Source organism: Leptodactylus fuscus, chromosome 3 (genome assembly GCF_031893055.1).
Source record: "Leptodactylus fuscus isolate aLepFus1 chromosome 3, aLepFus1.hap2, whole genome shotgun sequence".
Lineage (NCBI taxonomy): Eukaryota > Metazoa > Chordata > Amphibia > Anura > Leptodactylidae > Leptodactylus > Leptodactylus fuscus.
The window spans coordinates 19,215,926-19,240,735 of record NC_134267.1 but is presented as its reverse complement, the minus strand read 5'-3'; the positions used below and the strand labels follow the sequence as shown (position 1 = coordinate 19,240,735).

At 43.4% G+C, this 24,810-nt stretch overlaps 2 protein-coding genes across 3 annotated transcripts in view; both read right to left on the bottom strand.

Moving 5' to 3' along the window:
* The window catches only part of C3H1orf115 (chromosome 3 C1orf115 homolog), a 280,537-nt gene that overhangs the window by 248,372 nt on the left and 7,355 nt on the right, over positions 1-24,810 (bottom strand). The window contains exon 2 of one of the 2 annotated variants that reach the window (XR_012715290.1): positions 23,514-23,960. Coding sequence is in view for 1 of the 2 variants with exons in the window: in XM_075267175.1 (XP_075123276.1) it covers positions 23,838-23,960 (123 nt within the window). In the remaining variant the exon portion in view is untranslated. Of the gene's footprint in view, positions 1-23,228; positions 23,961-24,810 lie in introns of those variants that run through there. The other variant, XM_075267175.1, reaches the window with a different exon arrangement.
* Positions 8,433-16,195, bottom strand: MTARC2 (mitochondrial amidoxime reducing component 2). The gene is made up of 7 exons (XM_075266498.1): positions 15,959-16,195; positions 12,485-12,658; positions 11,253-11,418; positions 10,639-10,779; positions 10,187-10,251; positions 10,039-10,110; positions 8,433-9,018 (listed from the first exon to the last, which is right to left on the bottom strand). The coding sequence occupies exons 1-7, from the start codon at positions 16,186-16,188 to the stop codon at positions 8,892-8,894; spliced, it is 975 nt and encodes a 324-aa protein (XP_075122599.1). The 5' UTR covers positions 16,189-16,195; the 3' UTR covers positions 8,433-8,891.

The window sequence follows — 24,810 nt, the reverse complement described above, 5'->3', positions numbered from 1 at the left end:
TTCCCAAAACTTGGCTGTTTAGAGGCTCCCTCCACCATTAATTGGTCCAAACTGGGCTGGTTAGAGGCTCCCTCCACCATGAATTGGTCCAAACTGGGGTGGTTAGAGGCTCCCTCCACCATTAATTGGTCCAAACTGGGCTGGTTAGAGGCTCCCTCCACAATTAATTGGTCCAAACTGGGCTAATTAGAGGCTCCCTCCACCATGAATTGGTCCAAACTGGGTTTTTTAGAGGCTCCCTCCACCATGAATTTGCCCAAACTGGGCTGTTTAGAGGCTCCCTCCACCATGAATTGGTCCAAACTGGGCTGGTTAGAGGCTCCCTCCACCATGAATTTCCCAAAACTTGGCTGTTTAGAGGCTCCCTCCACCATTAATTGGTCCAAACTGGGCTGGTTAGAGGCTCCCTCCACCGTTAATTGGTCCAAACTGGGCTGGTTAGAGGCTCCCTCCACCATGAATTTGCCCAAACTGGGCTGGTTAGAGGCTCCCTCCACCATGAATTTCCCAAAACTTGGCTGTTTAGAGGCTCCCTCCACCATTAATTGGTCCAAACTGGGCTGGTTAGAGGCTCCCTCCACCATGAATTTGCCCAAACTGGGGTGGTTAGAGGCTCCCTCCACCATTAATTGGTCCAAACTGGGCTGGTTAGAGGCTCCCTCCACAATTAATTGGTCCAAACTGGGCTAATTAGAGGCTCCCTCCACCATGAATTGGTCCAAACTGGGTTTTTTAGAGGCTCCCTCCACCATGAATTTGCCCAAACTGGGCTGTTTAGAGGCTCCCTCCACCATGAATTGGTCCAAACTGGGTTTTTTAGAGGCTCCCTCCACCATGAATTTGCCCAAACTGGGCTGTTTAGAGGCTCCCTCCACCATGAATTGGTCCAAACTGGGCTGGTTAGAGGCTCCCTCCACCATTAATTGGTCCAAACTGGGCTGGTTAGAGGCTCCCTCCACCATTAATTGGTCCAAACTGGGCTGGTTAGAGGCTCCCTCCACCATTAATTGGTCCAAACTGGGCTGGTTAGAGGCTCCCTCCACCATGAATTTGCCCAAACTGGGCTGTTTAGAGGCTCCCTCCACCATGAATTGGTCCAAACTGGGCTGGTTAGAGGCTCCCTCCACCATGAATTTCCCAAAACTTGGCTGTTTAGAGGCTCCCTCCACCATTAATTGGTCCAAACTGGGCTGGTTAGAGGCTCCCTCCACCATGAATTGGTCCAAACTGGGGTTTTTAGAGGCTCCCTCCACCATGAATTGGTCCAAACTGGGGTTTTTAGAGTCTCCCTCCACCATGAATTGGTCCAAACTGGGGTTTTTAGAGTCTCCCTCCACCATGAATTGGTCCAAACTGGGGTTTTTAGAGGCTCCCTCCACCATGAATTTGCCCAAACTCTGCTGGTTAGAGGCTCAATCCACCCTGATTTTCAAAACAAATGTTGGTGCCAACCTCAACTTACTACAAGGGCCAAATTCACTGCTGGTGACAAGCTCTCCTCACTGCAAGTGCCAAATACACATGTTTCAAGGTGTTTTCCTACTGTCAGAGAGGTGGTATTGAGTGTGTAAAGTGTGTAGTTGTTAGGCTGTGATGTTGGGGTAATAGAGGGTCTTTGGTGTGTTAGATGCCCCCAGACATGCTTCCCCTGCTGTCCCAGTGTCATTCCAGAGGTGTTGGCATCATTTCCTGGGGTGTCATAGTGGACTTGGTGACCCTCCAGACACGGATTTGGGTTTCCCCCTTAACGAGTATCTGTTCCCCATAGACTATAATGGGGTTCGAAACCCGTTCGAACACACGAACATTGAGCGGCTGTTCGAATCGAATTTCGAACCTCGAACATTTTAGTGTTCGCTCATCTCTATTACAAAAGAAAAGCATAAGAAGAAAAATTCTAAACCTGCTGATCTATGACTACGTGAGGTGGCAGAATGCTGATAAAGATTTCATGTAAATTCTTCAGATTCTACCCATAGTTCTAGTCTGTATCACTATCCTGTATATGATGTCCTAACCACAGAGGCCGAGGGCGAGATGTGAAGAGACGGGAAATTATTTGTTACATGAATAATCATATTATAGAAAAGTCAAAGGATTAAAGCCCCAATACCTTTCACCAGTAGTTATATTCTTGTACATAGGAGCAGTATTATAGTAGTTATATTCTTGTACATAGGAGCCGTATTAAAGTAGTTATATTCTTGTACATAGGAGTAGTATTATAGTAGTTATATTCTTGTACATAGGAGCAGTATTATAGTAGTTATATTCTTGTACTTAGGAGCCGTATTATAGTAGTTATATTCTTGTACATAGGAGTAGTATTATAGTAGTTATATTCTTGTACATAGGAGTAGTATTATAGTAGTTATATTCTTGTACATAGGAGCAGTATTATAGTAGTTATATTCTTGTACATAGGAGGCAGTATTATAGTAGTTATATTCTTGTACATAGGAGGTAGTATTATAGTAGTTATATTCTTATACATAGGAGCAGTAGTATAGTAGTTATATTCTTGTACATAGGAGCAGTATTATAGTAGTTATATTCTTGTACGTAGGAGCAGTATTATAGTAGTTATATTCTTGTACATAGGAGTAGTATTATAGTAGTTATATTCTTTTACATAGGAGTAGTATTATAGTAGTTATATACTTGTACATAGGAGTAGTATTATAGTAGTTATATACTTGTGCATAGGAGTAGTATTATAGTAGTTATATTCTTGTACATAGGAGTAGTATTATAGTAGTTATATTCTTGTACATAGGGGTAGTATTATAGTAGTTATATTCTTGTACATAGGAGTAGTATTATAGTAGTTATATTCTTGTACATAGGAGGTAGTATTATAGTAGTTATATTCTTGTACATAGGAGCAGTATTATAGTAGTTATATTCTTGTACATAGGAGGTAGTATTATAGTAGTTATATTCTTGTACATAGGAGTAGTATTATAGTAGTTATATTCTTGTACATAGGAGCAGTATTATAGTAGTTATATTCTTGTACATAGGAGCAGTATTATAGTAGTTATATTCTTGTACATAGGAGCAGTATTATAGTAGTTATATTCTTGTACATAGGAGCAGTATTATAGTAGTTATATTCTTGTACATAGGAGGTAGTATTATAGTAGTTATATTCTTGTACATAGGAGCAGTATTATAGTAGTTATATTCTTGTACATAGGAGCAGTATTATAGTAGTTATATTCTTGTACATAGGAGCAGTATTATAGTAGTTATATTCTTGTACATAGGAGCAGTACTATAGTAGTTATATTCTTGTACACAGGAGTAGTATTATAGTAGTTATATTCTTGTACATAGGAGCAGTATTATAGTAGTTATATTCTTGTACATAGGAGTAGTATTATAGTAGATATATTCTTGTACATAGGAGCAGTATTATAGTAGTTATATTCTTGTACATAGGAGCAGTATTATAGTAGTTATATTCTTGTACATAGGAGTAGTATTATAGTAGTTATATTCTTGTACATAGGAGGTAGTATTATAGTAGTTATAGTGTCGGCTATGTATTGTGATGTATAGCATTGCTGGGTAGTTACGTGTTCTGATATTATTTATACATTTACCTTCACATCTCCATCGCTTTAACTATTTGTCATTCTTACATGATCTACAAGCAGTAGAACTGGAAACGGCCTATGTACTCTGGTAGATTACAATTTCTCTCATTTCTTTATGGCCTCCGCTGCTCTGTTAAGTCCTGAAGCTGGAATAAATATTTGTGTAGTAATGAATGACAATATGTCACTGAGGAGGAGACATAAAAACACATTAGCACTTTGTTAGAAGTTAAATAAACTTTGCTCACAGTAATCACTTTAGGTGTTAGCCTTGAAGTACCAGATGTTGAGCCCCATCTAGTGGATGACTATAGCATTGACAAATACTGTAGTCTGTCTGTAAAGAATAGATAGAAGATAGAGCAGAATGCACAAGACCCTTCCTCACTGTCAAAAACAGTGTTTAGAATTAGAGATGAGCGAACAGTGAAATATTCGATATTCGTTTCGAATAGCCCCTCAATATTTGACTATTTGAACGAATATCGAATCCCATTATAGTCTATGGGGAAAAAAGCTTCTTTTCAGGGAAAACCACTATTCGACTCAGGAGAGTCACCAAGTCCACTATGACACCTCAGCAAATGATGGCAGCACCCTGGAATGCAACTGGGACAGCAGTCGAAGCATGTCTGGGGGCATCTAACATGCCCAGGTCCCTGTATTGCACCACTAATAATGCGGGAGCTGATTTTTTCCTATAGGAATGCATTGACCAGCGTTGATTGGCCGAATGCCATACAGAATACAGCATTCGGCCAATCAACGCTGGTTCTGCCGGAGGCTCGTCTGTGAGGAGGCGGAGTCTAAGATCGGTCCACAGAAGTCTCCATTGTGGTCCGATCTCAGGTATAGCAGAGTTGACACAGCACTGCTACATCTGAGATCGGACCACAATGGAGACTGCTGTGGACTGATCTTAGACTCCGCCTCCTCCGGCAGAACCAGCGTTGATTGGTCGAATGCTGTACATTGTATGGAATTCGTCCAATCAACGCTGGTCAATGCATTCCTATGAGAAAAAGTCAGCTCCCGCATATCGCAAGCTGACAGGGATCCCGACTAGCATATAATGTGTGCCACGAGATAGAGCCCCAAAGAGCTGTTTGAGTAACATTCCTACCTAAATAAAGGTAATCCCTAGCTAACCCTGCCTGTACATCTATCCCTGTCTCACAGTCACATAGTTCACAGTCTCATATGAACCAGAAATCCACCATTCGTATAAAGTGGAGGTCACCTGAATTAGCCAGCCAATTACTTTTTCCGATGCCTACGTTTTCCTACTTCCTATCCCACCTCCCTTCACAGTTATTGGTGCAAAAAAAGCGCCAGGGAAGGAGGGAGGGGATACAAATTTGTAGTGCATTTGCTGCGTGGTATTCGATTGGAATCGAATATCTCGAACAGCCTGATATCCGATTGAATACCAATTCGATCGAACGGCGTTCACTCATCTCTATTTAGAATGTTAATGTATGACTTGCCAGATTCTGACCCCAAGATCCGATCAGCAGAAAAAAATGACCACCACAACCGCATCAGTACCTATACACACACATTTATAGAGGTTTATGATGTCTCAGGTTTTTAACTTTAGTGTCATTCATTAGCTGTAACAGGTGACAGTAACCTATCTATCTGCAGGGCTGGGGTGATATGCTGGTTCTGGTGACACTAACCTATCTATCTGCAGGACTGGGGTGATATGCTGGTTCTGGTGGCAGTAACCTATCTATCTGCAGGACTGGGGTGATATGCTGGTTCTGGTGACACTAATCTATCTATCTGCAGGACTGGGGTGATATGCTGGTTCTGGTGGCAGTAACCTATCTATCTGCAGGACTGGGGTGATATGCTGGTTCTGGTGGCAGTAACCTATCTATCTGCAGGACTGGGGTGATATGCTGGTTCTGGTGACACTAATCTATCTATCTGCAGGACTGGGGTGATATGCTGGTTCTGGTGACACTAACCTATCTCTCTGCAGGGCTGGGGTGATATGCTGGTTCTGGTGACAGTAACCTATCTATCTGCAGGGCTGGGGTGATATGCTGGTTCTGGTGGCAGTAACCTATCTATCTGCAGGGCTGGGGTGATATGCTGGGTCTGGTGACACTAACCTATCTATCTGCAGGGCTGGGGTGATATGCTGGTTCTGGTGACACTAACCTATCTATCTGCAGGACTGGGGTGATATGCTGGTTCTGGTGACACTAACCTATCTATCTGCAGGGCTGGGGTGATATGCTGGTTCTGGTGGCAGTAACCTATCTCTCTGCAGGGCTGGGGTGATATGCTGGTTCTGGTGACAGTAACCTATCTATCTGCAGGGCTGGGGTGATATGCTGGTTCTGGTGGCAGTAACCTATCTATCTGCAGGGCTGGGGTGATATGCTGGGTCTGGTGACACTAACCTATCTATCTGCAGGGCTGGGGTGATATGCTGGTTCTGGTGACACTAACCTATCTATCTGCAGGACTGGGGTGATATGCTGGTTCTGGTGACACTAACCTATCTATCTGCAGGACTGGGGTGATATGCTGGGTCTGGTGATACTAACCTATCTATCTGCAGGACTGGGGTGATAGGCTGGTTCTGGTGACACTAACCTATCTATCTGCAGGGCTGGGGTGATATGCTGGTTCTGGTGGCAGTAACCTATCTATCTGCAGGGCTGGGGTGATATGCTGGGTCTGGTGACACTAACCTATCTATCTGCAGGGCTGGGGTGATATGCTGGTTCTGGTGACACTAACCTATCTATCTGCAGGACTGGGGTGATATGCTGGGTCTGGTGACACTAACCTATCTATCTGCAGGGCTGGGGTGATATGCTGGTTCTGGTGACACTAACCTATCTATCTGCAGGGCTGGGTTGAAAATTCCCTTTAATAAAAAAAAATAAATCCCATAGATACTTTCCAGAGACACACTTACCTCCAATACAAAGCTCCCCCTTGAATTAAAACAAAACAGCCTGTGTTAATACTGGAGCTGCTGAGAGCAGCCGGTGATGGATATTACCCTTCACCTTACTGTACACACTTCTGTATAACATAGCACCGGGCCCAACAGAAAACTCACCCTGATGGCCGCCGTGTTTACAGTCCGGGACCATAAAAGCTAAACCTATTGAGGAATTATCTCTTCAATTGTTTATCAAAGAACAAAACATTCGCTAATTGCCGTCACAATGTTTCTCGCCGCTTCTTATTCCGCCGGCTCGTGTTTTATTACAATTTAACTTATTATGGAAAATTGTTGGAGAAAAATACGGCCGGATTAGTGGAAGACAACACATTCCCGAGCTAAGCCGGGTAATAAAATTATCCCTGCGCTCCTCGCACACATCATTGTGTAAACACGGCTTCATTGTTTTATATCAACATATTAGAGAAAAAAAAAATGTTTATTATCTCGCAATTCAGTTAAAATTTTTGAAAAAAAAGTTGAAAATGGAAATTTTTGTACTGATATCAGAGGTCTTGGAGAGTTCAGGTCAGGACACAAGGGGGGGCCAACACAAAGGGAAGGGAGGCGGGCGTGGTTTGGGTTTTAAATGTTTTTTATTAAAGTTTTTGATATACAAGTCCAGGCGTTACATACAAGAATATATATTTTTTATATATATATATATTTTCATGTGACAGAATTTTATAACAACTGAATGTAATGTTTTCCTGCCTGTATTTTTCGTGGTTCAGAACCTGACACGTTTTCATTTTATTTTTTTTTTCGTTTTTTTTTTCCGTATGTCCAGTTTTGAGGGCTATTACTTTTTTTTTTGTTATTCAAATAATTTTGTGGTTTTTTCAGTGTTAAATAGGGTCTTATTTTATTTTTATGGGATGTTCTGCTGGGTCCTGGTGACACTAACCTATCTATCTGCAGGGCTGGGGGGATATGCTGGGTCTGGTGACACTAACCTATCTATCTGCAGGGCTGGGGTGATATGCTGGGTCTGGTGACAGTAACCTATCTACCTGCAGGGCTGGGGTGATATGCTGGTTCTGGTGACAGTAACCTATCTACCTGCAGGGCTGGGGTGATATGCTGGTTCTGGTGACACTAACCTATCTATCTGCAGGGCTGGGGGGATATGCTGGGTCTGGTGACACTAACCTATCTATCTGCAGGGCTGGGGTGATATGCTGGTTCTGGTGACAGTAACCTATCTACCTGCAGGGCTGGGGTGATATGCTGGTTCTGGTGACACTAACCTATCTATCTGCAGGGCTGGGGTGATATGCTGGTTCTGGTGATACTAACCTATCTACCTGCAGGGCTGGGGTGATATACTGGTTCTGGTGACACTAACCTATCTATCTGCAGGACTGGGGTGATATGCTGGTTCTGGTGACAGTAACCTATCTACCTGCAGGGCTGGGGTGATATGCTGGTTCTGGTGACTCTAACCTATCTATCTGGGATGCTATGTCAGGTCCTAGAACATTCTGGTTTACAAAATTTATTTTTTTCTAGTAATTCGAAAATATTCTCTCATTACCTGCAGAGATTTCGGCCACATTTATTACAGCACTGGTAGTTTAATATAAATTTCCAGATCATCTTTTCTGTATTATACATCTTGTCTTACATTTGTCTCAGTTTTTTGCCTTCTATTGGTTTTATAAGTGTGAACACAGCCTTATGTTCGCCTTCCATGCTGGATCTCTGCAGGGGGTCATGAAGGCGGCGCCCCGCGCAGGGTGTATCATTCTCTATCCTAATTGGTCATATGGACAGAGAATATCTACTAGAGCAGGGGGGTAGGGAACCTTTGGCTCTCCAGCTGCTGTGAAACTACAACTCCCAACATGCTCCATTCACTTCCATGGGAGTTCCCAGAACAGCAGAGCAAGTGTGCATGCTGGGAGTTGTAGTTTTGCAACAGCTGGAGAGCCAAAGGTTCCCTACCCCTGTACTAGAGAAAGCCCCTTTAAATCCAGGGGCCAACCTCAACATATACTCCCCCTCCGCTGGGCAGCAGCCATTGTTTGGGTGTGACTACTGAGGATGACGCTGCCCCTGGTTACATAGGCGCCATTTTATGAACCAGTTCCCATAGAAAATTCTCTTGAACTTCTTAGGAAGAGATTTTTCCAATAAAAGCATCAAAATTTTTCGTGCATAACAACAACCTGCAAATCGCTGCCGTGTTCCCTGCTGAGCGATCAGACAGGAATGACGGCTTCTGATTGGCTGATTTAGAATACACAGAATTAACTGAATTTCATGATTACAATCTCCTCATTGGCCAGCGCGGTGGGCGGGACATTCAGCGCCTAGTAGGTTATCCGGTAGACGGGATCCCCGACTCTCAGTGCACCCCTCCTCACCACCTTCACAAACTGACCAAACAATGGAGACGACTTGTAGAATTCTTTGTCCGCCGGGTCACAGAGGCGATAACTGCAGGACAGAAAAAGCGCAAGATAAAGCCTCATCGCTATAAGGCGACATTCAGACACTGCAGAATTTCCCCGCTATTTGCTGTGACTATAGCCTGAAACATTGCACAGCTACTGTGAAAATCTGCACATCCATAATGCCACATCTGAACACGGGCTAAACAACCTTCAGTCCAGACAGATACATAGAGTGAATAACCATAGAGACACAGAGCATTGTCTGGACTGGATTCAGTAGCTGTCAGGGGAGTTGTATCGAGTCTAGACAATGCTCTATGAGCCTTGACTTCAGACTGTTACATTGTAGCAATCTAGGAGATTTGGGCAGATGTGTTGAGCTCACAGAGCATTGTCTGGACTGGATATAGCAGCTGTCAGGGAAGTTGTATCCAGTCTAGACAATGCTCTAGGAGCCTTGACTTCAGACTGTTACATTGTAGCAATCTAGGAGATTTGGGCAGATGTGTTGAGCTCACAGAGCATTGTCTGGACTGGATATAGCAGCTGTCAGGGAAGTTGTATCCAGTCTAGACAATGCTCTAGGAGCCTTGACTTCAGACTGTTACATTGTAGCAATCTAGGAGATTTGGGCAGATGTCTTGAGCTCACAGAGCATTGTCTGGACTGAATTCAGTAGCTGTCAGGGGAGTTGCATCCAGTCTAGACAATGCTCTATGAGCCTAGATTCCAGACTGTAACATTGTAGCAATCTAGAAGATTTATGCAGATGTGTTGAGCTCACAGAGCATTCTCTGGACTGGATACAGCAGCTGTCAGGGGAGTTGCATCCAGTCCAGATAATGCTTTATGAGCCTGGACTCCAGACATATACATTGTAGCAATCTAGCAAATATTTGCAGCTGCTGTTGATGTGTTGAGCTCACAGAGCATTGTCTAGTCTTCATAAAACAGCTATTAGTGGAGATAGTTGCTCATTTTATACATTTGGTTTTATTTTTGTGCAGGACTATTTTGGAGACCAGTATTGTCATTGTTTCCCCCACCAGGACCAGTCTCGTACCTGCGCATTGTCTCCAGTGGCTCCTTCATGTTAATAATTCCAGTATCAGGGTCCACAGTGGTCAGGATACACCTGCCAAACAAAATACCCCAGTGAACCCATTGATGCCCGCACTGCAGCTACTAGTATGAGTATAGGGGGCACTTACCTGGGACAGGGCATGACACGTCTCAGTGTCACATGACTGCCAAGTTGCATTTCCTTCCAGGTGTCCTGCATATCAACAAAGAAAAGTCACGCGACTAAAGATCACCAGGACACCCTGTGACTATTTTACTAATGGACCTGATAGGACTCACATTGTGACTGCGGCTTCTAGTCCCAAAAAGATGAAGCGCTGAGATTTTTTTGCCACCAGAAGTCACAGTAGACAATTTTTTATTCTTTTTAAATATACACAAGTTAACCACTAGAGGGAGCTCACTGTCTATGGATTTAAGCAGCCAGAAATGAACCAGTGACCTCCCCCTAGTGGCAGCTGCAGGAACATGCCAGGACTGTGCGAAAGTATACCCTTTGCCCCTCTGGCCTCATGGCAGTAGCCTGGTCCGTCCGATATAAGATGGCGTAAATATACTCTAGGCAAGCGAGGAGTCTCACCTCAGCAAACGCGTCACATCCAGAAATCACTATATTAGGACGGAAATTTCTAACGGTCACTTTCTTTTCCAGTTTGGTGTTTAGATTCGCCACCGAAGCTTCAGAGAGCAGCAGAAGGGGGGCAAGATCCGGATACGCCACCTGCAGGACAGGTTAGGAATTGCCGAAAAACCTTATATTCAAAGTTAATGTACGTGACCACAAACTCCTAAGCTGGGGAAGGGTGGCGGGGGTCTGCAACATTACCGTTCACTTGCAATCATCTTGAGTTACTTGTGGTCTTCTCTAGTCACAACAAAAGCTGCATTGGGGAGTCTTCTATCTGCCATTTACATTGCACTGGTACTGTGCTGATGCCCATTATGACATACGAGTATGACGCAGTGTGGGAAGGGAGTAGTGTCGGCCATTTCTGGTCTAGCGTATATATAGGGACTACGATTCTAAGGGTCAGGGAACACGGCATAGGATTACAAGGGGTTAACAGTGAGATAAGGGGGTAAATAAATGGCACAATCACATATTACACCACTATACATGTCACTAGGCCTGGATTCCCTTGCTCAGCTGTTATTTGGAGTTCCCCTTTAACTTCCATCCTGCCCCGGACTAACCTGATCGTTCTCATCATACGTCGGATACTCGTTCTTTGGATTCCTCGGCTTCATGTTGTCTTCAAAGTAAACAAGGCGATAAGTCTGAGAGCTCTTCAAGAAGCTGGTGAGCCAGTCCGAGGCCTCGTCTCCGCAGTCTCGGCCCGTAACTTCATTGCCATGAACTCTGAAAGAGAGTCATAGGAGTCATCATGGGCTTAAAGGGGTAGGTCATCGATATCAGATTGGTGGGGGTCTGACAACAAGATGTGTTAAGAGACAGGCTACGCAGGCTGTGATGTCATGTTCATTGGTCGCATGGTGTATATGAGGTTGAGCTGCAACACCAGGCACAGCCACAATACAATGTATGGCGCTATGCTTAGTACTCAATGATGAGGCCGCAGAGCTTGTATGAGTGTCACGGCCTCTTCAAACATTTGCTCGGAGGAGGTTCTTGGTGTCAGAATCCCACCAATCTGATATGGATGGCCTATCCCTAAGGACAGGATATCATTATTAAAGTGTAAGTAAACTTTTCTTCATTTTTTCACAAATCTAGTTCAGGTGAAGGGAAAAACTTTTTACGAATTACCAGCCTTGTCCTAGTACAAATGAGTCATGTAATGCTGTAGACAGGCTCATATCTCTGTCTCTCTACTCTCTTCTCCATAGACTTCATTGTAAATGGACACTTCTTGTGTATGGAGTACAGACTGAAATCACTAAGATAAGAAAACCGGAATAATAGATAAAGACACAGACACTTTTCTTAAGTGAAATATATTTCAGTGTCTTTATCTATTATTCCGGTTTTCTTATCTTAGTGATTTCAGTCTGTACTCCATACACAAGAAGTGTCCATTTACAATGAAGTCTATGGAGAGGAGAGAGACAGAGATATGAGCCAGTCTACAGCATTACATGACTCATTTCTACCAGGACAAGGCTGGTAATTCGTAACAACCCAGCTATGTTGTGGAAGAGAACTGTCTCTCTATTTGTGGAGCTCTCCTCAGTCTCCTCTCCATAGACTTCTATTGTACAGACTTGATCAGTGGCAGAAGGCGGCAAGTAATGGAAGACACAGGAACTTTTCTTAAATAAAGTAGATCACAAAGTTTCTTCCCTTCTCCAAGAAACCCCTATAAAATGTCCCATAACCAACAGTCCGAGAGAAGAAGATGGTGGCCAAGGCCTTGCCCTAGGTTTGGTATCACTACACGGTTTCTCCTTGTCTTTATATTACATACTTGCATGTGAAAACTGCATTCGATTTAGGAAGCTTCAGTGGGATTTGAAGATTTTCCATCTCTGGGGCATTAAGGGTTAAGTGGCCTTTGTCGTAGGTCGCCGTTATCAGCACCATTCGTGGCTCCTGCCTCGCTGTAACGTGAACTTTGTCCTCCTTGACAACAAGCCAATGTCTGGAATAAAAAGGCAAATATTTCGGTATTAGGTGCTGGCATTTATACACGGCCATTCTATACACGGTATGTATGTATGTATGTATGTAAGGATGTCTGTGCCCACATTATTATACAATTGTGATTCCAAAAATCTATTTTTTGGACACAAATATAATTTGTAGCACAGAAAGTTATTTTGTCACAGACAGTTTTTGTGACATAAGAGATGGATGAAACACTTCTACATGAGTTGGTTTGACCGGAATATTACAAATTGTTCGGTTTTTAGGAAAACTAAATTGGGGGTTCGTCTGGGACGACCTAAAATGGCCACCACGATATGCATTGGGGTAAATTATTATACTCTAGGACAGGGGTAGGGAACCTTCGGCTCTCCAGCTGCTGTGAAACTACAACTCCCAGCATGCACCATTCACTTCCATGGGAGTTCCCAGAACAGCAGAGCAAGTATGCATGTTGGGAGTTGTAGTTTTGCAACAGCTGGAGAGCCGTACGTTCCCTACCCCTGCTCTAGGATCTCTTCAGACCCCAGAGGATAATAGGCGGAGGCCCAAGAGAGGTGTAAAAAATACAAAAACATTCTCCCCTTTCCTCACCTGTTTTGGGCCTCTTTGCAGTGACCAGCACTTTCTTGGTGACATCATGCACCCGGGGTCAGATGAATGATGTCATCAATGAGCCAGAAAGAGCACCAGACACCATGAGGAGGGACCTCCACCTCTTATACTCTGGGGACAATTTCTATGTTTTGTGACCTGTGGGCCCCCTTGGCTTCTGGGCCCAGTCACAGCTGTGAGCACTGCAACCCCCATAGTTACGCCAGTGCCCTAATCCATCCTTAGACCCGCTACTACCCTCAATCACAGGCGTAACTGGAAGCTCCTGCAAAATACGTGACACGGCCCCCACTTACCATGTGCTGTCTACAATACTGGCATCTTTTTATGCTGTAGAGTTACAGTAAACCATAGCACACACAGGACACATCTATAATAAACCTCACCGTGTCTGGTTTGTCTGTAACCCCAAGTGCGTTAGATCATGGTCTAGTACAATGACACTATTCAGTCCTAGTCTTATGGTTGGATAGTATGCGGTCACATGAAATGCGTTGGATTATCCGCTTTACGTTACGAAGGCACAGATATGTCTGGTTATAAACATGTCTCTAGGGGCATTATTATTATTTATTTTTTTAAACATTCTTACAATAGTGTAAATGGTAATAATAAATTGTAAAATATAATAAAATAAAATGTAAAATAAATGGTAAGAGTACAATATACTAATAAAAATAAAAGATAAATAGTGAAATATAAGAAAATAAAACAAAAAGTAAAATAAATGGTAATAAATGGTAAAATAAAAAAATGAAATAAAAAAGAATAACAAAATTATTAAAATAAAACAATAACAAATAGAATATTTAAAAAAAAAAAAAATAAATTAAATAATAAATAAAATAATGAAACAATGAAAACAAAATAATAAATACTCACCTTACCAATACCGCTGCTGTTTTCTGGGTCCCCTGCTCATCCCTGTATCAATGATGATATTTTGACATGCGATTGGACCTGGGGTTAGCCATCTGTACGTTCACAGCAGATTCCCCCCCAGCCCCAATCACATCTCAAGATGAATATGTCACTTCAGTAAAATAGCCGTGTGATATCACATTCTGATACTTGTAATGATCTATCCTTAGGATAGGCCATCAATATCACATCGGTGGGGTCCGGCGTCCAGCACCCCCACCAATCAGCTGTTAGAAGATATTGCAGCTGCTACCTTTTTACTGCTTATCAAGCCCAGTGCCACACATCGTATAGTGGTTGTACTTGGTATTGCAGCTCAGCTCTATTCACTTGTATAGGACTGCCGCTTCAAACAAGCCATGTGACCAATGAATGTGACAATAAATCGCCTCACCAGAGCAGCACGGCTTCCATCAGCTGACTTACGGGATTTTTAGTTGTTGGACCCTTGACGATTTGATATTGATGTCCTATCCTCAGTAGGGGCCCATGTCGGTCGGGGGGGCCATGTCAAAAGTTTTCCATGGGGCCCCGCCATTCCTAGTTACACCACTGGAAGAAGAGGTGGACCCAAGTAGGTGCCAGAGGTGTAACATGAAGCTCCTGTACCCAAAGCGAAACCTGTACCAGGCCCTACAACTGTAATGTATTGTTGATAGTACCGGTCTCATCATATTGGGAGCATACACCCTATGCGTACACCCTATGGGCCTCCTAAGGATTCTAGGCCCAGGAGCAACTACACTCCAGCAACCCCTCAGGCTCTGGCCCTGGTAGGAGCAGGTATCGGTGAGGAGTAAATATTGGTTGTTGTCGTAGTCCAAAAGATAAAGGCCGATGTAACCAAAAAAATGCCACAATGCCAAATCTGTCCGAGGATAGTTATAAGTATAGATCGGTGGAGGTTTAAGATTCGGCACCCCCACCGATCAGCTGTTTGAAAAGATTGTAGCTGTGGCTTCTTCACTGCTTACGAAGCACAGCGCCGTACATCGTATAGTGGTTGTGCTTGATATTGCAGCTCAGCCGCTCTAAATTGTATAGGACTGAGCTGCAGACAGGCCATGTGACCGATGAATGTGATAACAAATGGCCTCACCAGAGCAGCACATCTTACATGAACTGATCTGTGGGGGTCCTGGGTGTCGGATCTAGGGCCTAGGGCTACATGAAAATTTTGGCTAGGACTCCGGTTGCACCACCATGAAGAACTCGTAAGGTCACGTGATTTTTTTGATCATACAACAGGTGTAGCGGCCCAGGTTGCCCTGTAGCCCTATCCTTAAAGGACACCTTATAGCGATCTAGTACAATTCCTTTAATCCAGCATCTATGTGACTTTCTAGAAGACGGGTTACCGATTATTCTGTAAAATCCTACAGGAAGGCGGACCACAAACTATACGGCCAAACCTGTGTTTAATAATTTCCTAATCGGCCTCCAAAATTCCTGATAAGGGCGTATTCAGACGCACAAACTGCATTGGAAAAAAACCACATGATTTTTTGATACGTTGTGAAGCGGTTGGGGGTTATTTATCAAAACACTTATTACGTATCCTATGGCTCTTATACACCAGATAGGTCAGCTTCCGGGATACTCCTTTAATACTTTTAGATCCTATGGACAGGGCGTAGATGTCAATGGTCAGAGTCCCCCTTTAAGCTACAATCATAAGCCATGGCACAGAGTCAGAGATCACCGCCCCCTGGTGTGTAGATTGGGGTGCGGTGCAGGGGGGGTCATACGCTTTTGGTACCTGTCTCTGAGCTGGCCATTTTTCAGTCCGTATTCTCTACACTCGGCTTCTTGCAGGGAGATTCCTCTGCACGACTTTACAGGATACAGGAAAAGCTGGGACACTTCCCCCACCCGCCTCAGCTGCCTTTTCTTTTTCCTTCTGGATAGAAAGAACCAGGTGACGGCCACAGACACCCCCAGCCCCGCCGCCCAGAGCAGGAGAGTGCGGTGCTTGGTGATGGCCTCCATAACTAGTACTAGCCGGGCCCCCGATTAATGCCCAATATAAAGGAAGGGCCCTCCCCAAAAATATCCAATAAGAACTAGTGAGCTTTGAGCTCTGCAAAACAAGGAGTTTACTCTGCAAAAGACACCACTTGGCCTCAGGCCCAGGAGGAGGAGCCGAATCTGCACGCTGACTATTTAACTATTTCTATACATTACGGAGAACTTCCTACCATTCTTCTAAAGGTGCACTAACCGTGTACGCGCTAAACAGTGCACAAGTGCAAACACACTCTGAATAGTGAACTAAGCGTGCTCCAAACAGTGCACCAGCGGGCCACAATCTAAATAGTGCACTAAGTTAACTGTGCTCCAAAAAATGCACCAGTGCAACAACAATCAAAATAGTGCACTAGGACAACCATGTTCCAAATTGTGCATTAAATAAGCGTGCGCCAAACAGTGCACCAGCTGACCACAATCTATATAGTGCACTATGTTTAAACGTGTTCCAAAAAGTGCACTAGTGCTACAACAATCTAAATAGTGCACTAATTAAGCGTGCTCCAGACAGTGCACCCGCCCGCCATGCTTCAAACAGTGCCCTAGAACAATGCACTAGATGAAGGTGCAACCAGCAGTGTACTAGCTAAGGCTTGATTCACATCTTTGTTTGGGTCTCCGTTCGGGGGTCTTCTTAGGCACCCCTTGACCTGAAACCTAATCCACATAAAAAATTGGTTACATTAGGAAACCCGCGGACCCCAGGGGTCTGTGTGGTTTCTGCACAAAAAATGCGGAGTGAAAAGTGCAGCACTTTTCTTTCTGCATTTTTCATACGGCAAGGGGAACAGAATGGCCGAACACAGATGTGAACCGGGTCTAACATGTCACAACAAAATACACTAACCAAGCGTGATTAAAACAGTACCCTACACAACCATGGTCTAAACAGTGCTCTAATCAGGCATGACCAAATCGTGTACTAACCAACCATGATCCAAAAAGTGCACCGACTCCTCCGGTTCACATCTGCGTTCGATATTCCGTTCGGGGAGTCTGCTTAGGGAACCCCCACCGAACGTCAACCTATACGCATGAAAAAGTGATTGGTTAAGAAACCACACAGACCCCATAGACTATAATGGGGTCCGTGTGGTTTCCACTCGGTGTCCTCTCAAATCGTGCAGAGAGAAAAGTCCTGCAAGCAGCAATTTTCTCTCCGCATGTTTCGTGGGGAAACCACACGGACCCCATTATAGTCTATGGGATCCATGTGGTTTCTTAACTGCTTTTTTATGCGTTTAGGTTTCCGTTCGGGGAGTCCGCTTGGGGATACCGAACGCAGATGTGAACCGGGCCTAACCAAGTGTGATTAATACAGTGCAATGCCCAGACATGCTGTAAACAATGAACTAACCAAACATGATCCCAGAACACGATCTGAGCATGCTCCAGCTGAGCCAACCTGAGACCCGAGCTGCTTCTCACCTGGAATGACCGGGGGATATTTATTCAGACTAGAACTACAAGTAGATAAGAAGGTGTTTACAGGAGACATTAGACTTTGCTTTGCTGCTACTAAAATTGTAAAAAGTTTGTAAAAGCGCATACACCAAAAGTAAACCCGAAAAAGTAAACCAGCCCCGCCGCCTCCTGAACACTATTCTTTACTCCGGGGTTTTATAATCCATGTACAAAAACACTCTGCGGTTCCAGGGATATTTCTATGGAATTATTTACACTTTTGCTGAAGTTTTTCTATTGTTTGTCATCTTGTACAGTAAAAAAAAAAAAAGAGCAAAAATATGCCAAAGCCGGAGCACACAGCGTTACGATAAAAATATTGACCCTGAAATTCTACTAAGGGGTCAAAAAAACAACAAAAACTGTGTATGTGGACTTTATACCACAAAAAAAACACTGACAATACCTTGTGCAAAACAACTACAATGAAAAATATTAGCAAAGTGGCATCGCTGGGCTGGTACTAGCGGGCCCAGAGCAGGGACCATTGGCGACCTAGAAACACTACTGACTGGCACAAATCAGTGGACTCGCTAAATCTATATGATTGTTGTACTATTTTAGTACATGACACTTATATTTGGTCACTATTGTGGCGTGGAGATATGATGACACTATATGGTGGGACTGGAGCACATATGCAATGGAAGGCTAGATTCACACTTGCATTGGGGACTCCACCTAAAATTGACAAAGAGAGAAGTCTATGGGGTCCACGGGTTTCCATGTGTAACCGCTTTTTGAGCAGATAGGGTCTCCGTCTTTTGAGTTCACTATGATTGTATGATTGAAATATATATATATATATATATATATATATATATATATCAATTATATGTAGCACTATTCTATATTGAATCAATTATACGTAGCATTATTATTATTTTATTGTTCCACAACAGTATTGTTTTGGCAATATTTTTAGGCATTAACAGCCCCACTTCATTAAAGTAATATATATATATATATATATACTGTGTGTATATATATATATATATATATATATATATATATATAAAGTGCCCGTGTCCCTATCTCTTATTCCTGTCTTTGCTTTATATCTGAGTGATTTCAGTCTGTACTCTGTACACAAGTAGTGTCTGTTTACAATGAAGCCTATGGAGAAGGGAGGAGACATATGAGGTTGTCTATAGTATTAAAGGGGTATTCCCATAACTCTTGTTCTGCAGCCTGAAGGGCTCTGTGGTCTCTTCACTCCCTGGATTTCTCGGCAGATTGGTGGGCGGGGTTTCACTTGCTCACTTTGCAGTCAGTAATGAGGGATTGGTTGTAAATGCATTACCACAGTATAAAGCTGATGTCGCAGAGCTGGGTTGAATTACATACAGAGGTAACGGACTCCTTATCTCAGCCCTTATCAGCCAAATTCAATTAAACTGGCTGATAAGTGGAAAAGCTGAAGATAGACAGCACAGTAATCCCGGAGCTCTCACCTCCCCCTCCCCTATCTGAGGAGCTCTGTTGCTTGTCAGCCCCTCCCTCCCCCCCTGAGAGCAGGCAGCTATGTCACTTGGGAAATGAGCAGATAAGCCCAGTGGCCATAGAAATGCAGTGTCAACAATGAAGTGAATAAATTAAGATATTGGCCAAACAAAGCAGTTTTGATAAAGCAGTGTATTTAGGAAAAGTCTTATATCCACACAAACTAGCTGTATAGATAGGATGCTTTTCATGGGACAACCCCTTTAAGTCATTTCTGTCTGCAGAGTAATTCCTGATCACCAGCTGTGTTGTGATATAGAACTGTCTCTCTATAGTGCAGACGTCTCTCTGTCCCCTTCCCACTTCATAGACTTCTATTGTACAGAGTTGATCAGCGGCACAAGGAGGAAAATAAGTGAAAAAGCCGACTCATTTCTCTGATAAGCTATATTACACAGTTTATTCCCATCACCCAGAGTATGGATTTGTGAAAACAGAAATTTAAACCCTTTAAGCCACGCCCATCTCAGTGACATCTGTAATCTGATTGGTCTATACAGACCCGGTTGCACTTATATAAATCAAGTCATTGAAAACACCAAAGAAAGTTTCACTTTATTTACATTGGTAATTACTAGAATGTACAAGGCCAGTGCCGCAGAACTTATAGAGTTAAAAAGTGACAAAACGGCTAAAGACAGAACAAATATACACAATAAAAAAATCTTTAAAACCCATTCATTCAGACGTGCAGGACTTTGTGTGGGGCCGAAGAAAACCGTTACACTGCCAGTCACTTTTAAAAACCCATTCAAATGAATGGATTTTAAAGCTGACCCCTGGGAAGCCATCCTCGGTCCAGTTTCTCGGGGCTGAGGACGGAAACGCGGAGGAAAGGCACAGGCCGAACACAGGTTGCAAGTGTGAACGCACCCTTAGTTATGAGCCCCAATGTTATACAGCGCACCTACATGTCCCCTATTTACAATGTATATCTCCATAAAAAAAAAAAAAATGAAAAAGATTGACCAGGATAAACCGTTTTTTTTTTTTTTTGGAAAGGAGGGGTAAGGAAGAAGAAAAAAAACAAACAAAAAAAACACCTTCCATGTCCCCAATGTCTCCCAGCGCAGTCTGGTCCTGCTGCTCCGGGGGTTCCCACCTCACGTGACCAACAGCGGCCTAACGAAAGGAACTAGGACGTCGCTCACATACATCCCCTATGACGTCCCATGTCCTTTCCTTAGGCCGCTGATTGGCGCCAGCGGTCACGCAAGGCAAGGACCCCAGGACCTGCAGGACTGGACCACGATGGGAAACACCAAGTACAGGGGAGTAGGGTTTTTTTTTTACCTTCCCGACCTCCTTACCATAAACGGTTTATCCCGAACAACCCCTTTAACTCCAGGTACTTTGCTGTATTTGTCCTGATGTTGTGTCTGTGATTTTCTCCATTCACATCCAGAGCTGCTTTCAAAACTCTGCTGATTGTCCCTAAAAAAACAGACAATTTAGCGCCACCCCACAGTAAGTCATGTGAGCTAACAGCAGAAGTTTAAAGGGGTATTCCCATCTCAAGGATCCTATCTATACTGCTAGCATATGTAAATTGAAGAGTTTTCCTAAATACATTGCTTTAGAAATGCTGCTTTGTTTTCCTGCTATGTGAAATTATCCCTACCATTGTTTACACATAGTTTCCATAGAGCTGGACCTGTGTGATAAGACAGGACAGATGACATCACTCACTGCTCTCACTGTTATCTACAGCTCTGCCAGTTTGGGGTCTGTTATCTCTCTAGGTAATCACACAAATGACACTGAGTCCATTCTCTACAAGCAAGTGCCTATTCCTTGATCATTATTTATGTCAGAGTTCTAGTAATCACTATAAGCATACTGATACTTCATAGTGTCCTGTTCAGCGAACTGGGAGGAGGCGGCGGCTTTAACTGTCTGATAAGGAATACTGGAAGTAAAAAGAAGAGACAGCAGGCAAAGCTGCTGAAACAGGGAGATGGGAAAACCCCTTTAACTGTGCCGATGTCCCACCATACTGTACACTGCCTTTAGCTTTGAGGTAAACAGAGAAGAAAACATTACCTACCTCCAAATCAGTACAAAACCAGGATCACATTTCATGCTAAAAACATTGATGGCTGGTCCCTTTGTTCTCAATTTTTTACATAAATTTTAGGTTCTAAATTGAGAGAATTCATAAAAAATAACCAAAATTGTACAAACGGAAATTCATCACACAAATTATAACGCCAAGAAAAATACTGATAAGTCACTAAAAATTGTGGAATTGCACAAATATTAACACACAGACACAAAATATATATATCTGTATAAAATATATATATTGGATGAGACCCTCATTTTAATGAGGAAGGGGCAGGCCTGATTACCGTAATTACTGGTGTATTTGGTATTACTACATGTACAGTATATTGTAAGGAATATATTTAATATTCTTACCATAAAACATCGAAAATACCCAATTATTGTCCCCCCCCCCCCATATTTTTTAGCTACATTTTTAACAGGAGTTGCCTTACAGGGAATGTGTTTCCTGAAAATAGCCTATTCTGGTGACACATTCCCTTTAAGAGTCCAGTTTAGTAAACCGAGTTTCAATTTTCCTGAGCTACAGTGAAGCTCTACAAAGAGCGTCTCTCTCTCTGGAGGACCCGACGTGTCAATGCAAGAAATGATTTGCCATTGATATGAATGGACACTGTGTAATGCTTCACTTCACCTGTGGGGGTGCTGCAGGGAAATTAAACAACTGTCAAAAAAGGTTTTTTTTCAAAGGGAGTAACCGCTTTAAAGGGGTAATTCAACTTAAAAACTATATGATATATTATGTACAATCTTAAAGGCAGCGTCTTCAGACCCCAGCATATTCCTTCACCCCGCAGATAGATAGGTTAGGGTCACCTGAATCAAACAGGCTTTCCCCCCTTGGGATTCGCTGCCTCCGTTGCTGAATGTCACCATTTTTGTCAATATGCAAATGAGATCTTTGGAGCAATGGCGGCCTCCTTGTGGTGCTAAACAGCTCACTTGAAACAGTGATATCTCAGCAATGGAGGCAGCGAATCACAAGGGGGAATCATTATATGATTGAGGTAACCGTAACCTATCTATCTGCAGGGCTGGGGTGATATGCTAGGCCTGATGACATTCCCTTTAAGAATGATCCCTGTTTGCAGTGATATGCCATGTATCCAATACACCATACAACCTGATCCCTCATACACTGTGACGTCTATGGCTGCCACATACTGCCCATGTACCCTCTTCACACCAACCAAAAAACCTCCTCCATCTTCTATCCGCTACTCTACTACAAACCTATGACTATCCCTCAGCAACATCCCAAATCTCTCTGACCCTACTGCTACAACGTACACATCTACATACAGTATATTAATGGAGGGGCGAGGTGCTACATGCCTCACCGTCATATACAATGCATTACCCTGCCCTACCATTTCATAAGATATCCCAATCTGCTTCCCTTCTCATGGAGGTAAATGATAAAATGATGGCTGCCTGCAGCCACCACTAGGGGGAGTAAGGAGCTTATTGGGAATCTATTTACAGGTTATCTTTAAAGGGTCACCCCAACCCCTTCCAAAACGCAGCTTAGACATTGATCATCTGATCGCTGCGATCATGGCTGCTGCAATCCCTAGCGATCGGATAAAAAGGAGCAGCCTCAGTATTTATCTGCAGTGGCCTCTGCAGGTGAGAAGTGGTATTACATGCCACCCATATACATGGTTATACAGAGTCCTCCAGAGTGGGAGCCAATTCTTGCAGTAGCTCTATTGGTTAATAGAGATGGTTGTGTATGACGTCTATACGCATCAATAGGACATATGGTCAGGGGTTTAACCCTTTTACGCTACAGAGTCAGTAAACCTAAACACTGTTAGGGTGCATGCACACTACGTAACGCCGGGCGTGTATGAGAGCCGTACACGCCGGCGTTACAGCAGGGCTGCCGAGCACTTCCCATTCACTTCAATGGGAGCGCTTGTAACAGCGGCGTTTACGAGCGCTCCCATTGAAGTGAATGGGAAGTGTTCGGCAGCCCTGCTGTAACGCCGGCGTGTACGGCTCTCATACACGCCCGGCGTTACGTAGTGTGCATGCACCCTTAAACCGCACTTCCCCCAAACTCAACACTTCACCGGCATACGTCCTCCTGCGTCAACTTGAGAAATATTGTAATCAATTGGACCAAATATGGCCGCCATCACAACTCTTAAAGGGTTGTCATCCAACTTTCCCAGACTCCTGAATGGTGTATCTGCCTAGCTATGCAGTGATATAGTCGCGTATTTTATTGTTACTCTTGTATATACTACATCATTCTTGACTCCAGGAAAGATGAGGATAATCCCTTTAAGAGCGATGGACAGCAGCCATATTGGTTATCATAGGCTATGTATAGAATTATAATTTTTTTTTTCTACATTTGAAATTTCCAGTTTCTGAGGCTTTGCGAGCTCTGCCGGCGCCATTGTTCATTTTAGTATGACACAATCCTCCAGTATTAGCGGAGAGGTGATTATAGTCCGCCACGTTCCTCCCGCGTGGTTTTTTAGCGTCACATCCACTGTTTGGTCCATTTTTCACAGTGATTCTTATTTTACATGAAATGTTGAGACTCAGTTTTCTGCACGGATTTAGCGAGTCGCCGTTGAGAGTACGACTGAAGTCGCCCCGAAAGGAGCAATATAGGCGTTCGCCAGTCCCTGCAGTCCTATAATCAGGTAGCGGCAGCTGGTTCGTACGGCTTTCCCCACATTCTGGAAAAAAGCAAAAAAAAAAAATTAAATAAATTTTTAATTCAGTTAATATTAAAAAACATTATAGGTGTGAAATGGCTGATAACAGGGAACAATAGACTGTATTCAATTGCATCGTATATGGTGATGAGAGTATTATATTTACACTTATAGATCACATGACATCCCGCCACAGAATTGACAGTGAAGTAATGCGGTGCAGATTACATAATCCCAGAAATCTGCAAATACAAAGGATAGATAATTCCAGGTAATTATAGTCAGAATCACCAGGGTTACTGAGAAATGAGCGCCTGATGACAACAGGTTCATATCCCGCTCTGTGCTGTGTCAGTGCCATCACTGAGTAACAATAGTATTACAGTATCGTATATACTTGAGTATAAGCCAAATTTTTCAGCCCAGTTTTTGTACTGAAAAAGCCCCCCTCGGCTTATACTCGAGTCTATAACCAGCCACAATATCAATGTATAGAATCTCCCATGAAATGGTGCAAAAAAAAAAAAGAAAAAAAGTTGTAAATCCCTCCTTTCCCTAGAATACATACAAAAGTAGAAAACGACTGTGAAACACAAACACATTAGGTCTCCCTGTGTCTGACAGTGCCCGGGCTACTGAATATAGGGGAGTGCAGTGCTCCTGTTCCGTCGGGAAGGGGTTAATAGGAGCACTGCAGATCCCCTATAGTCAGCCAGGCTGAACTCCAAGTGGGGGGAAAATCCCCAGTCCTCAAGCTCAGGGAAGGGGCAGACAGACAACCAAAACACCCCCTCCCCTTCCCCAGCATCTACTGCACCCAAAAACTCCGACCATTTTAATTTTTTTAAATTTTCCAGTAGCTGCTGCATTC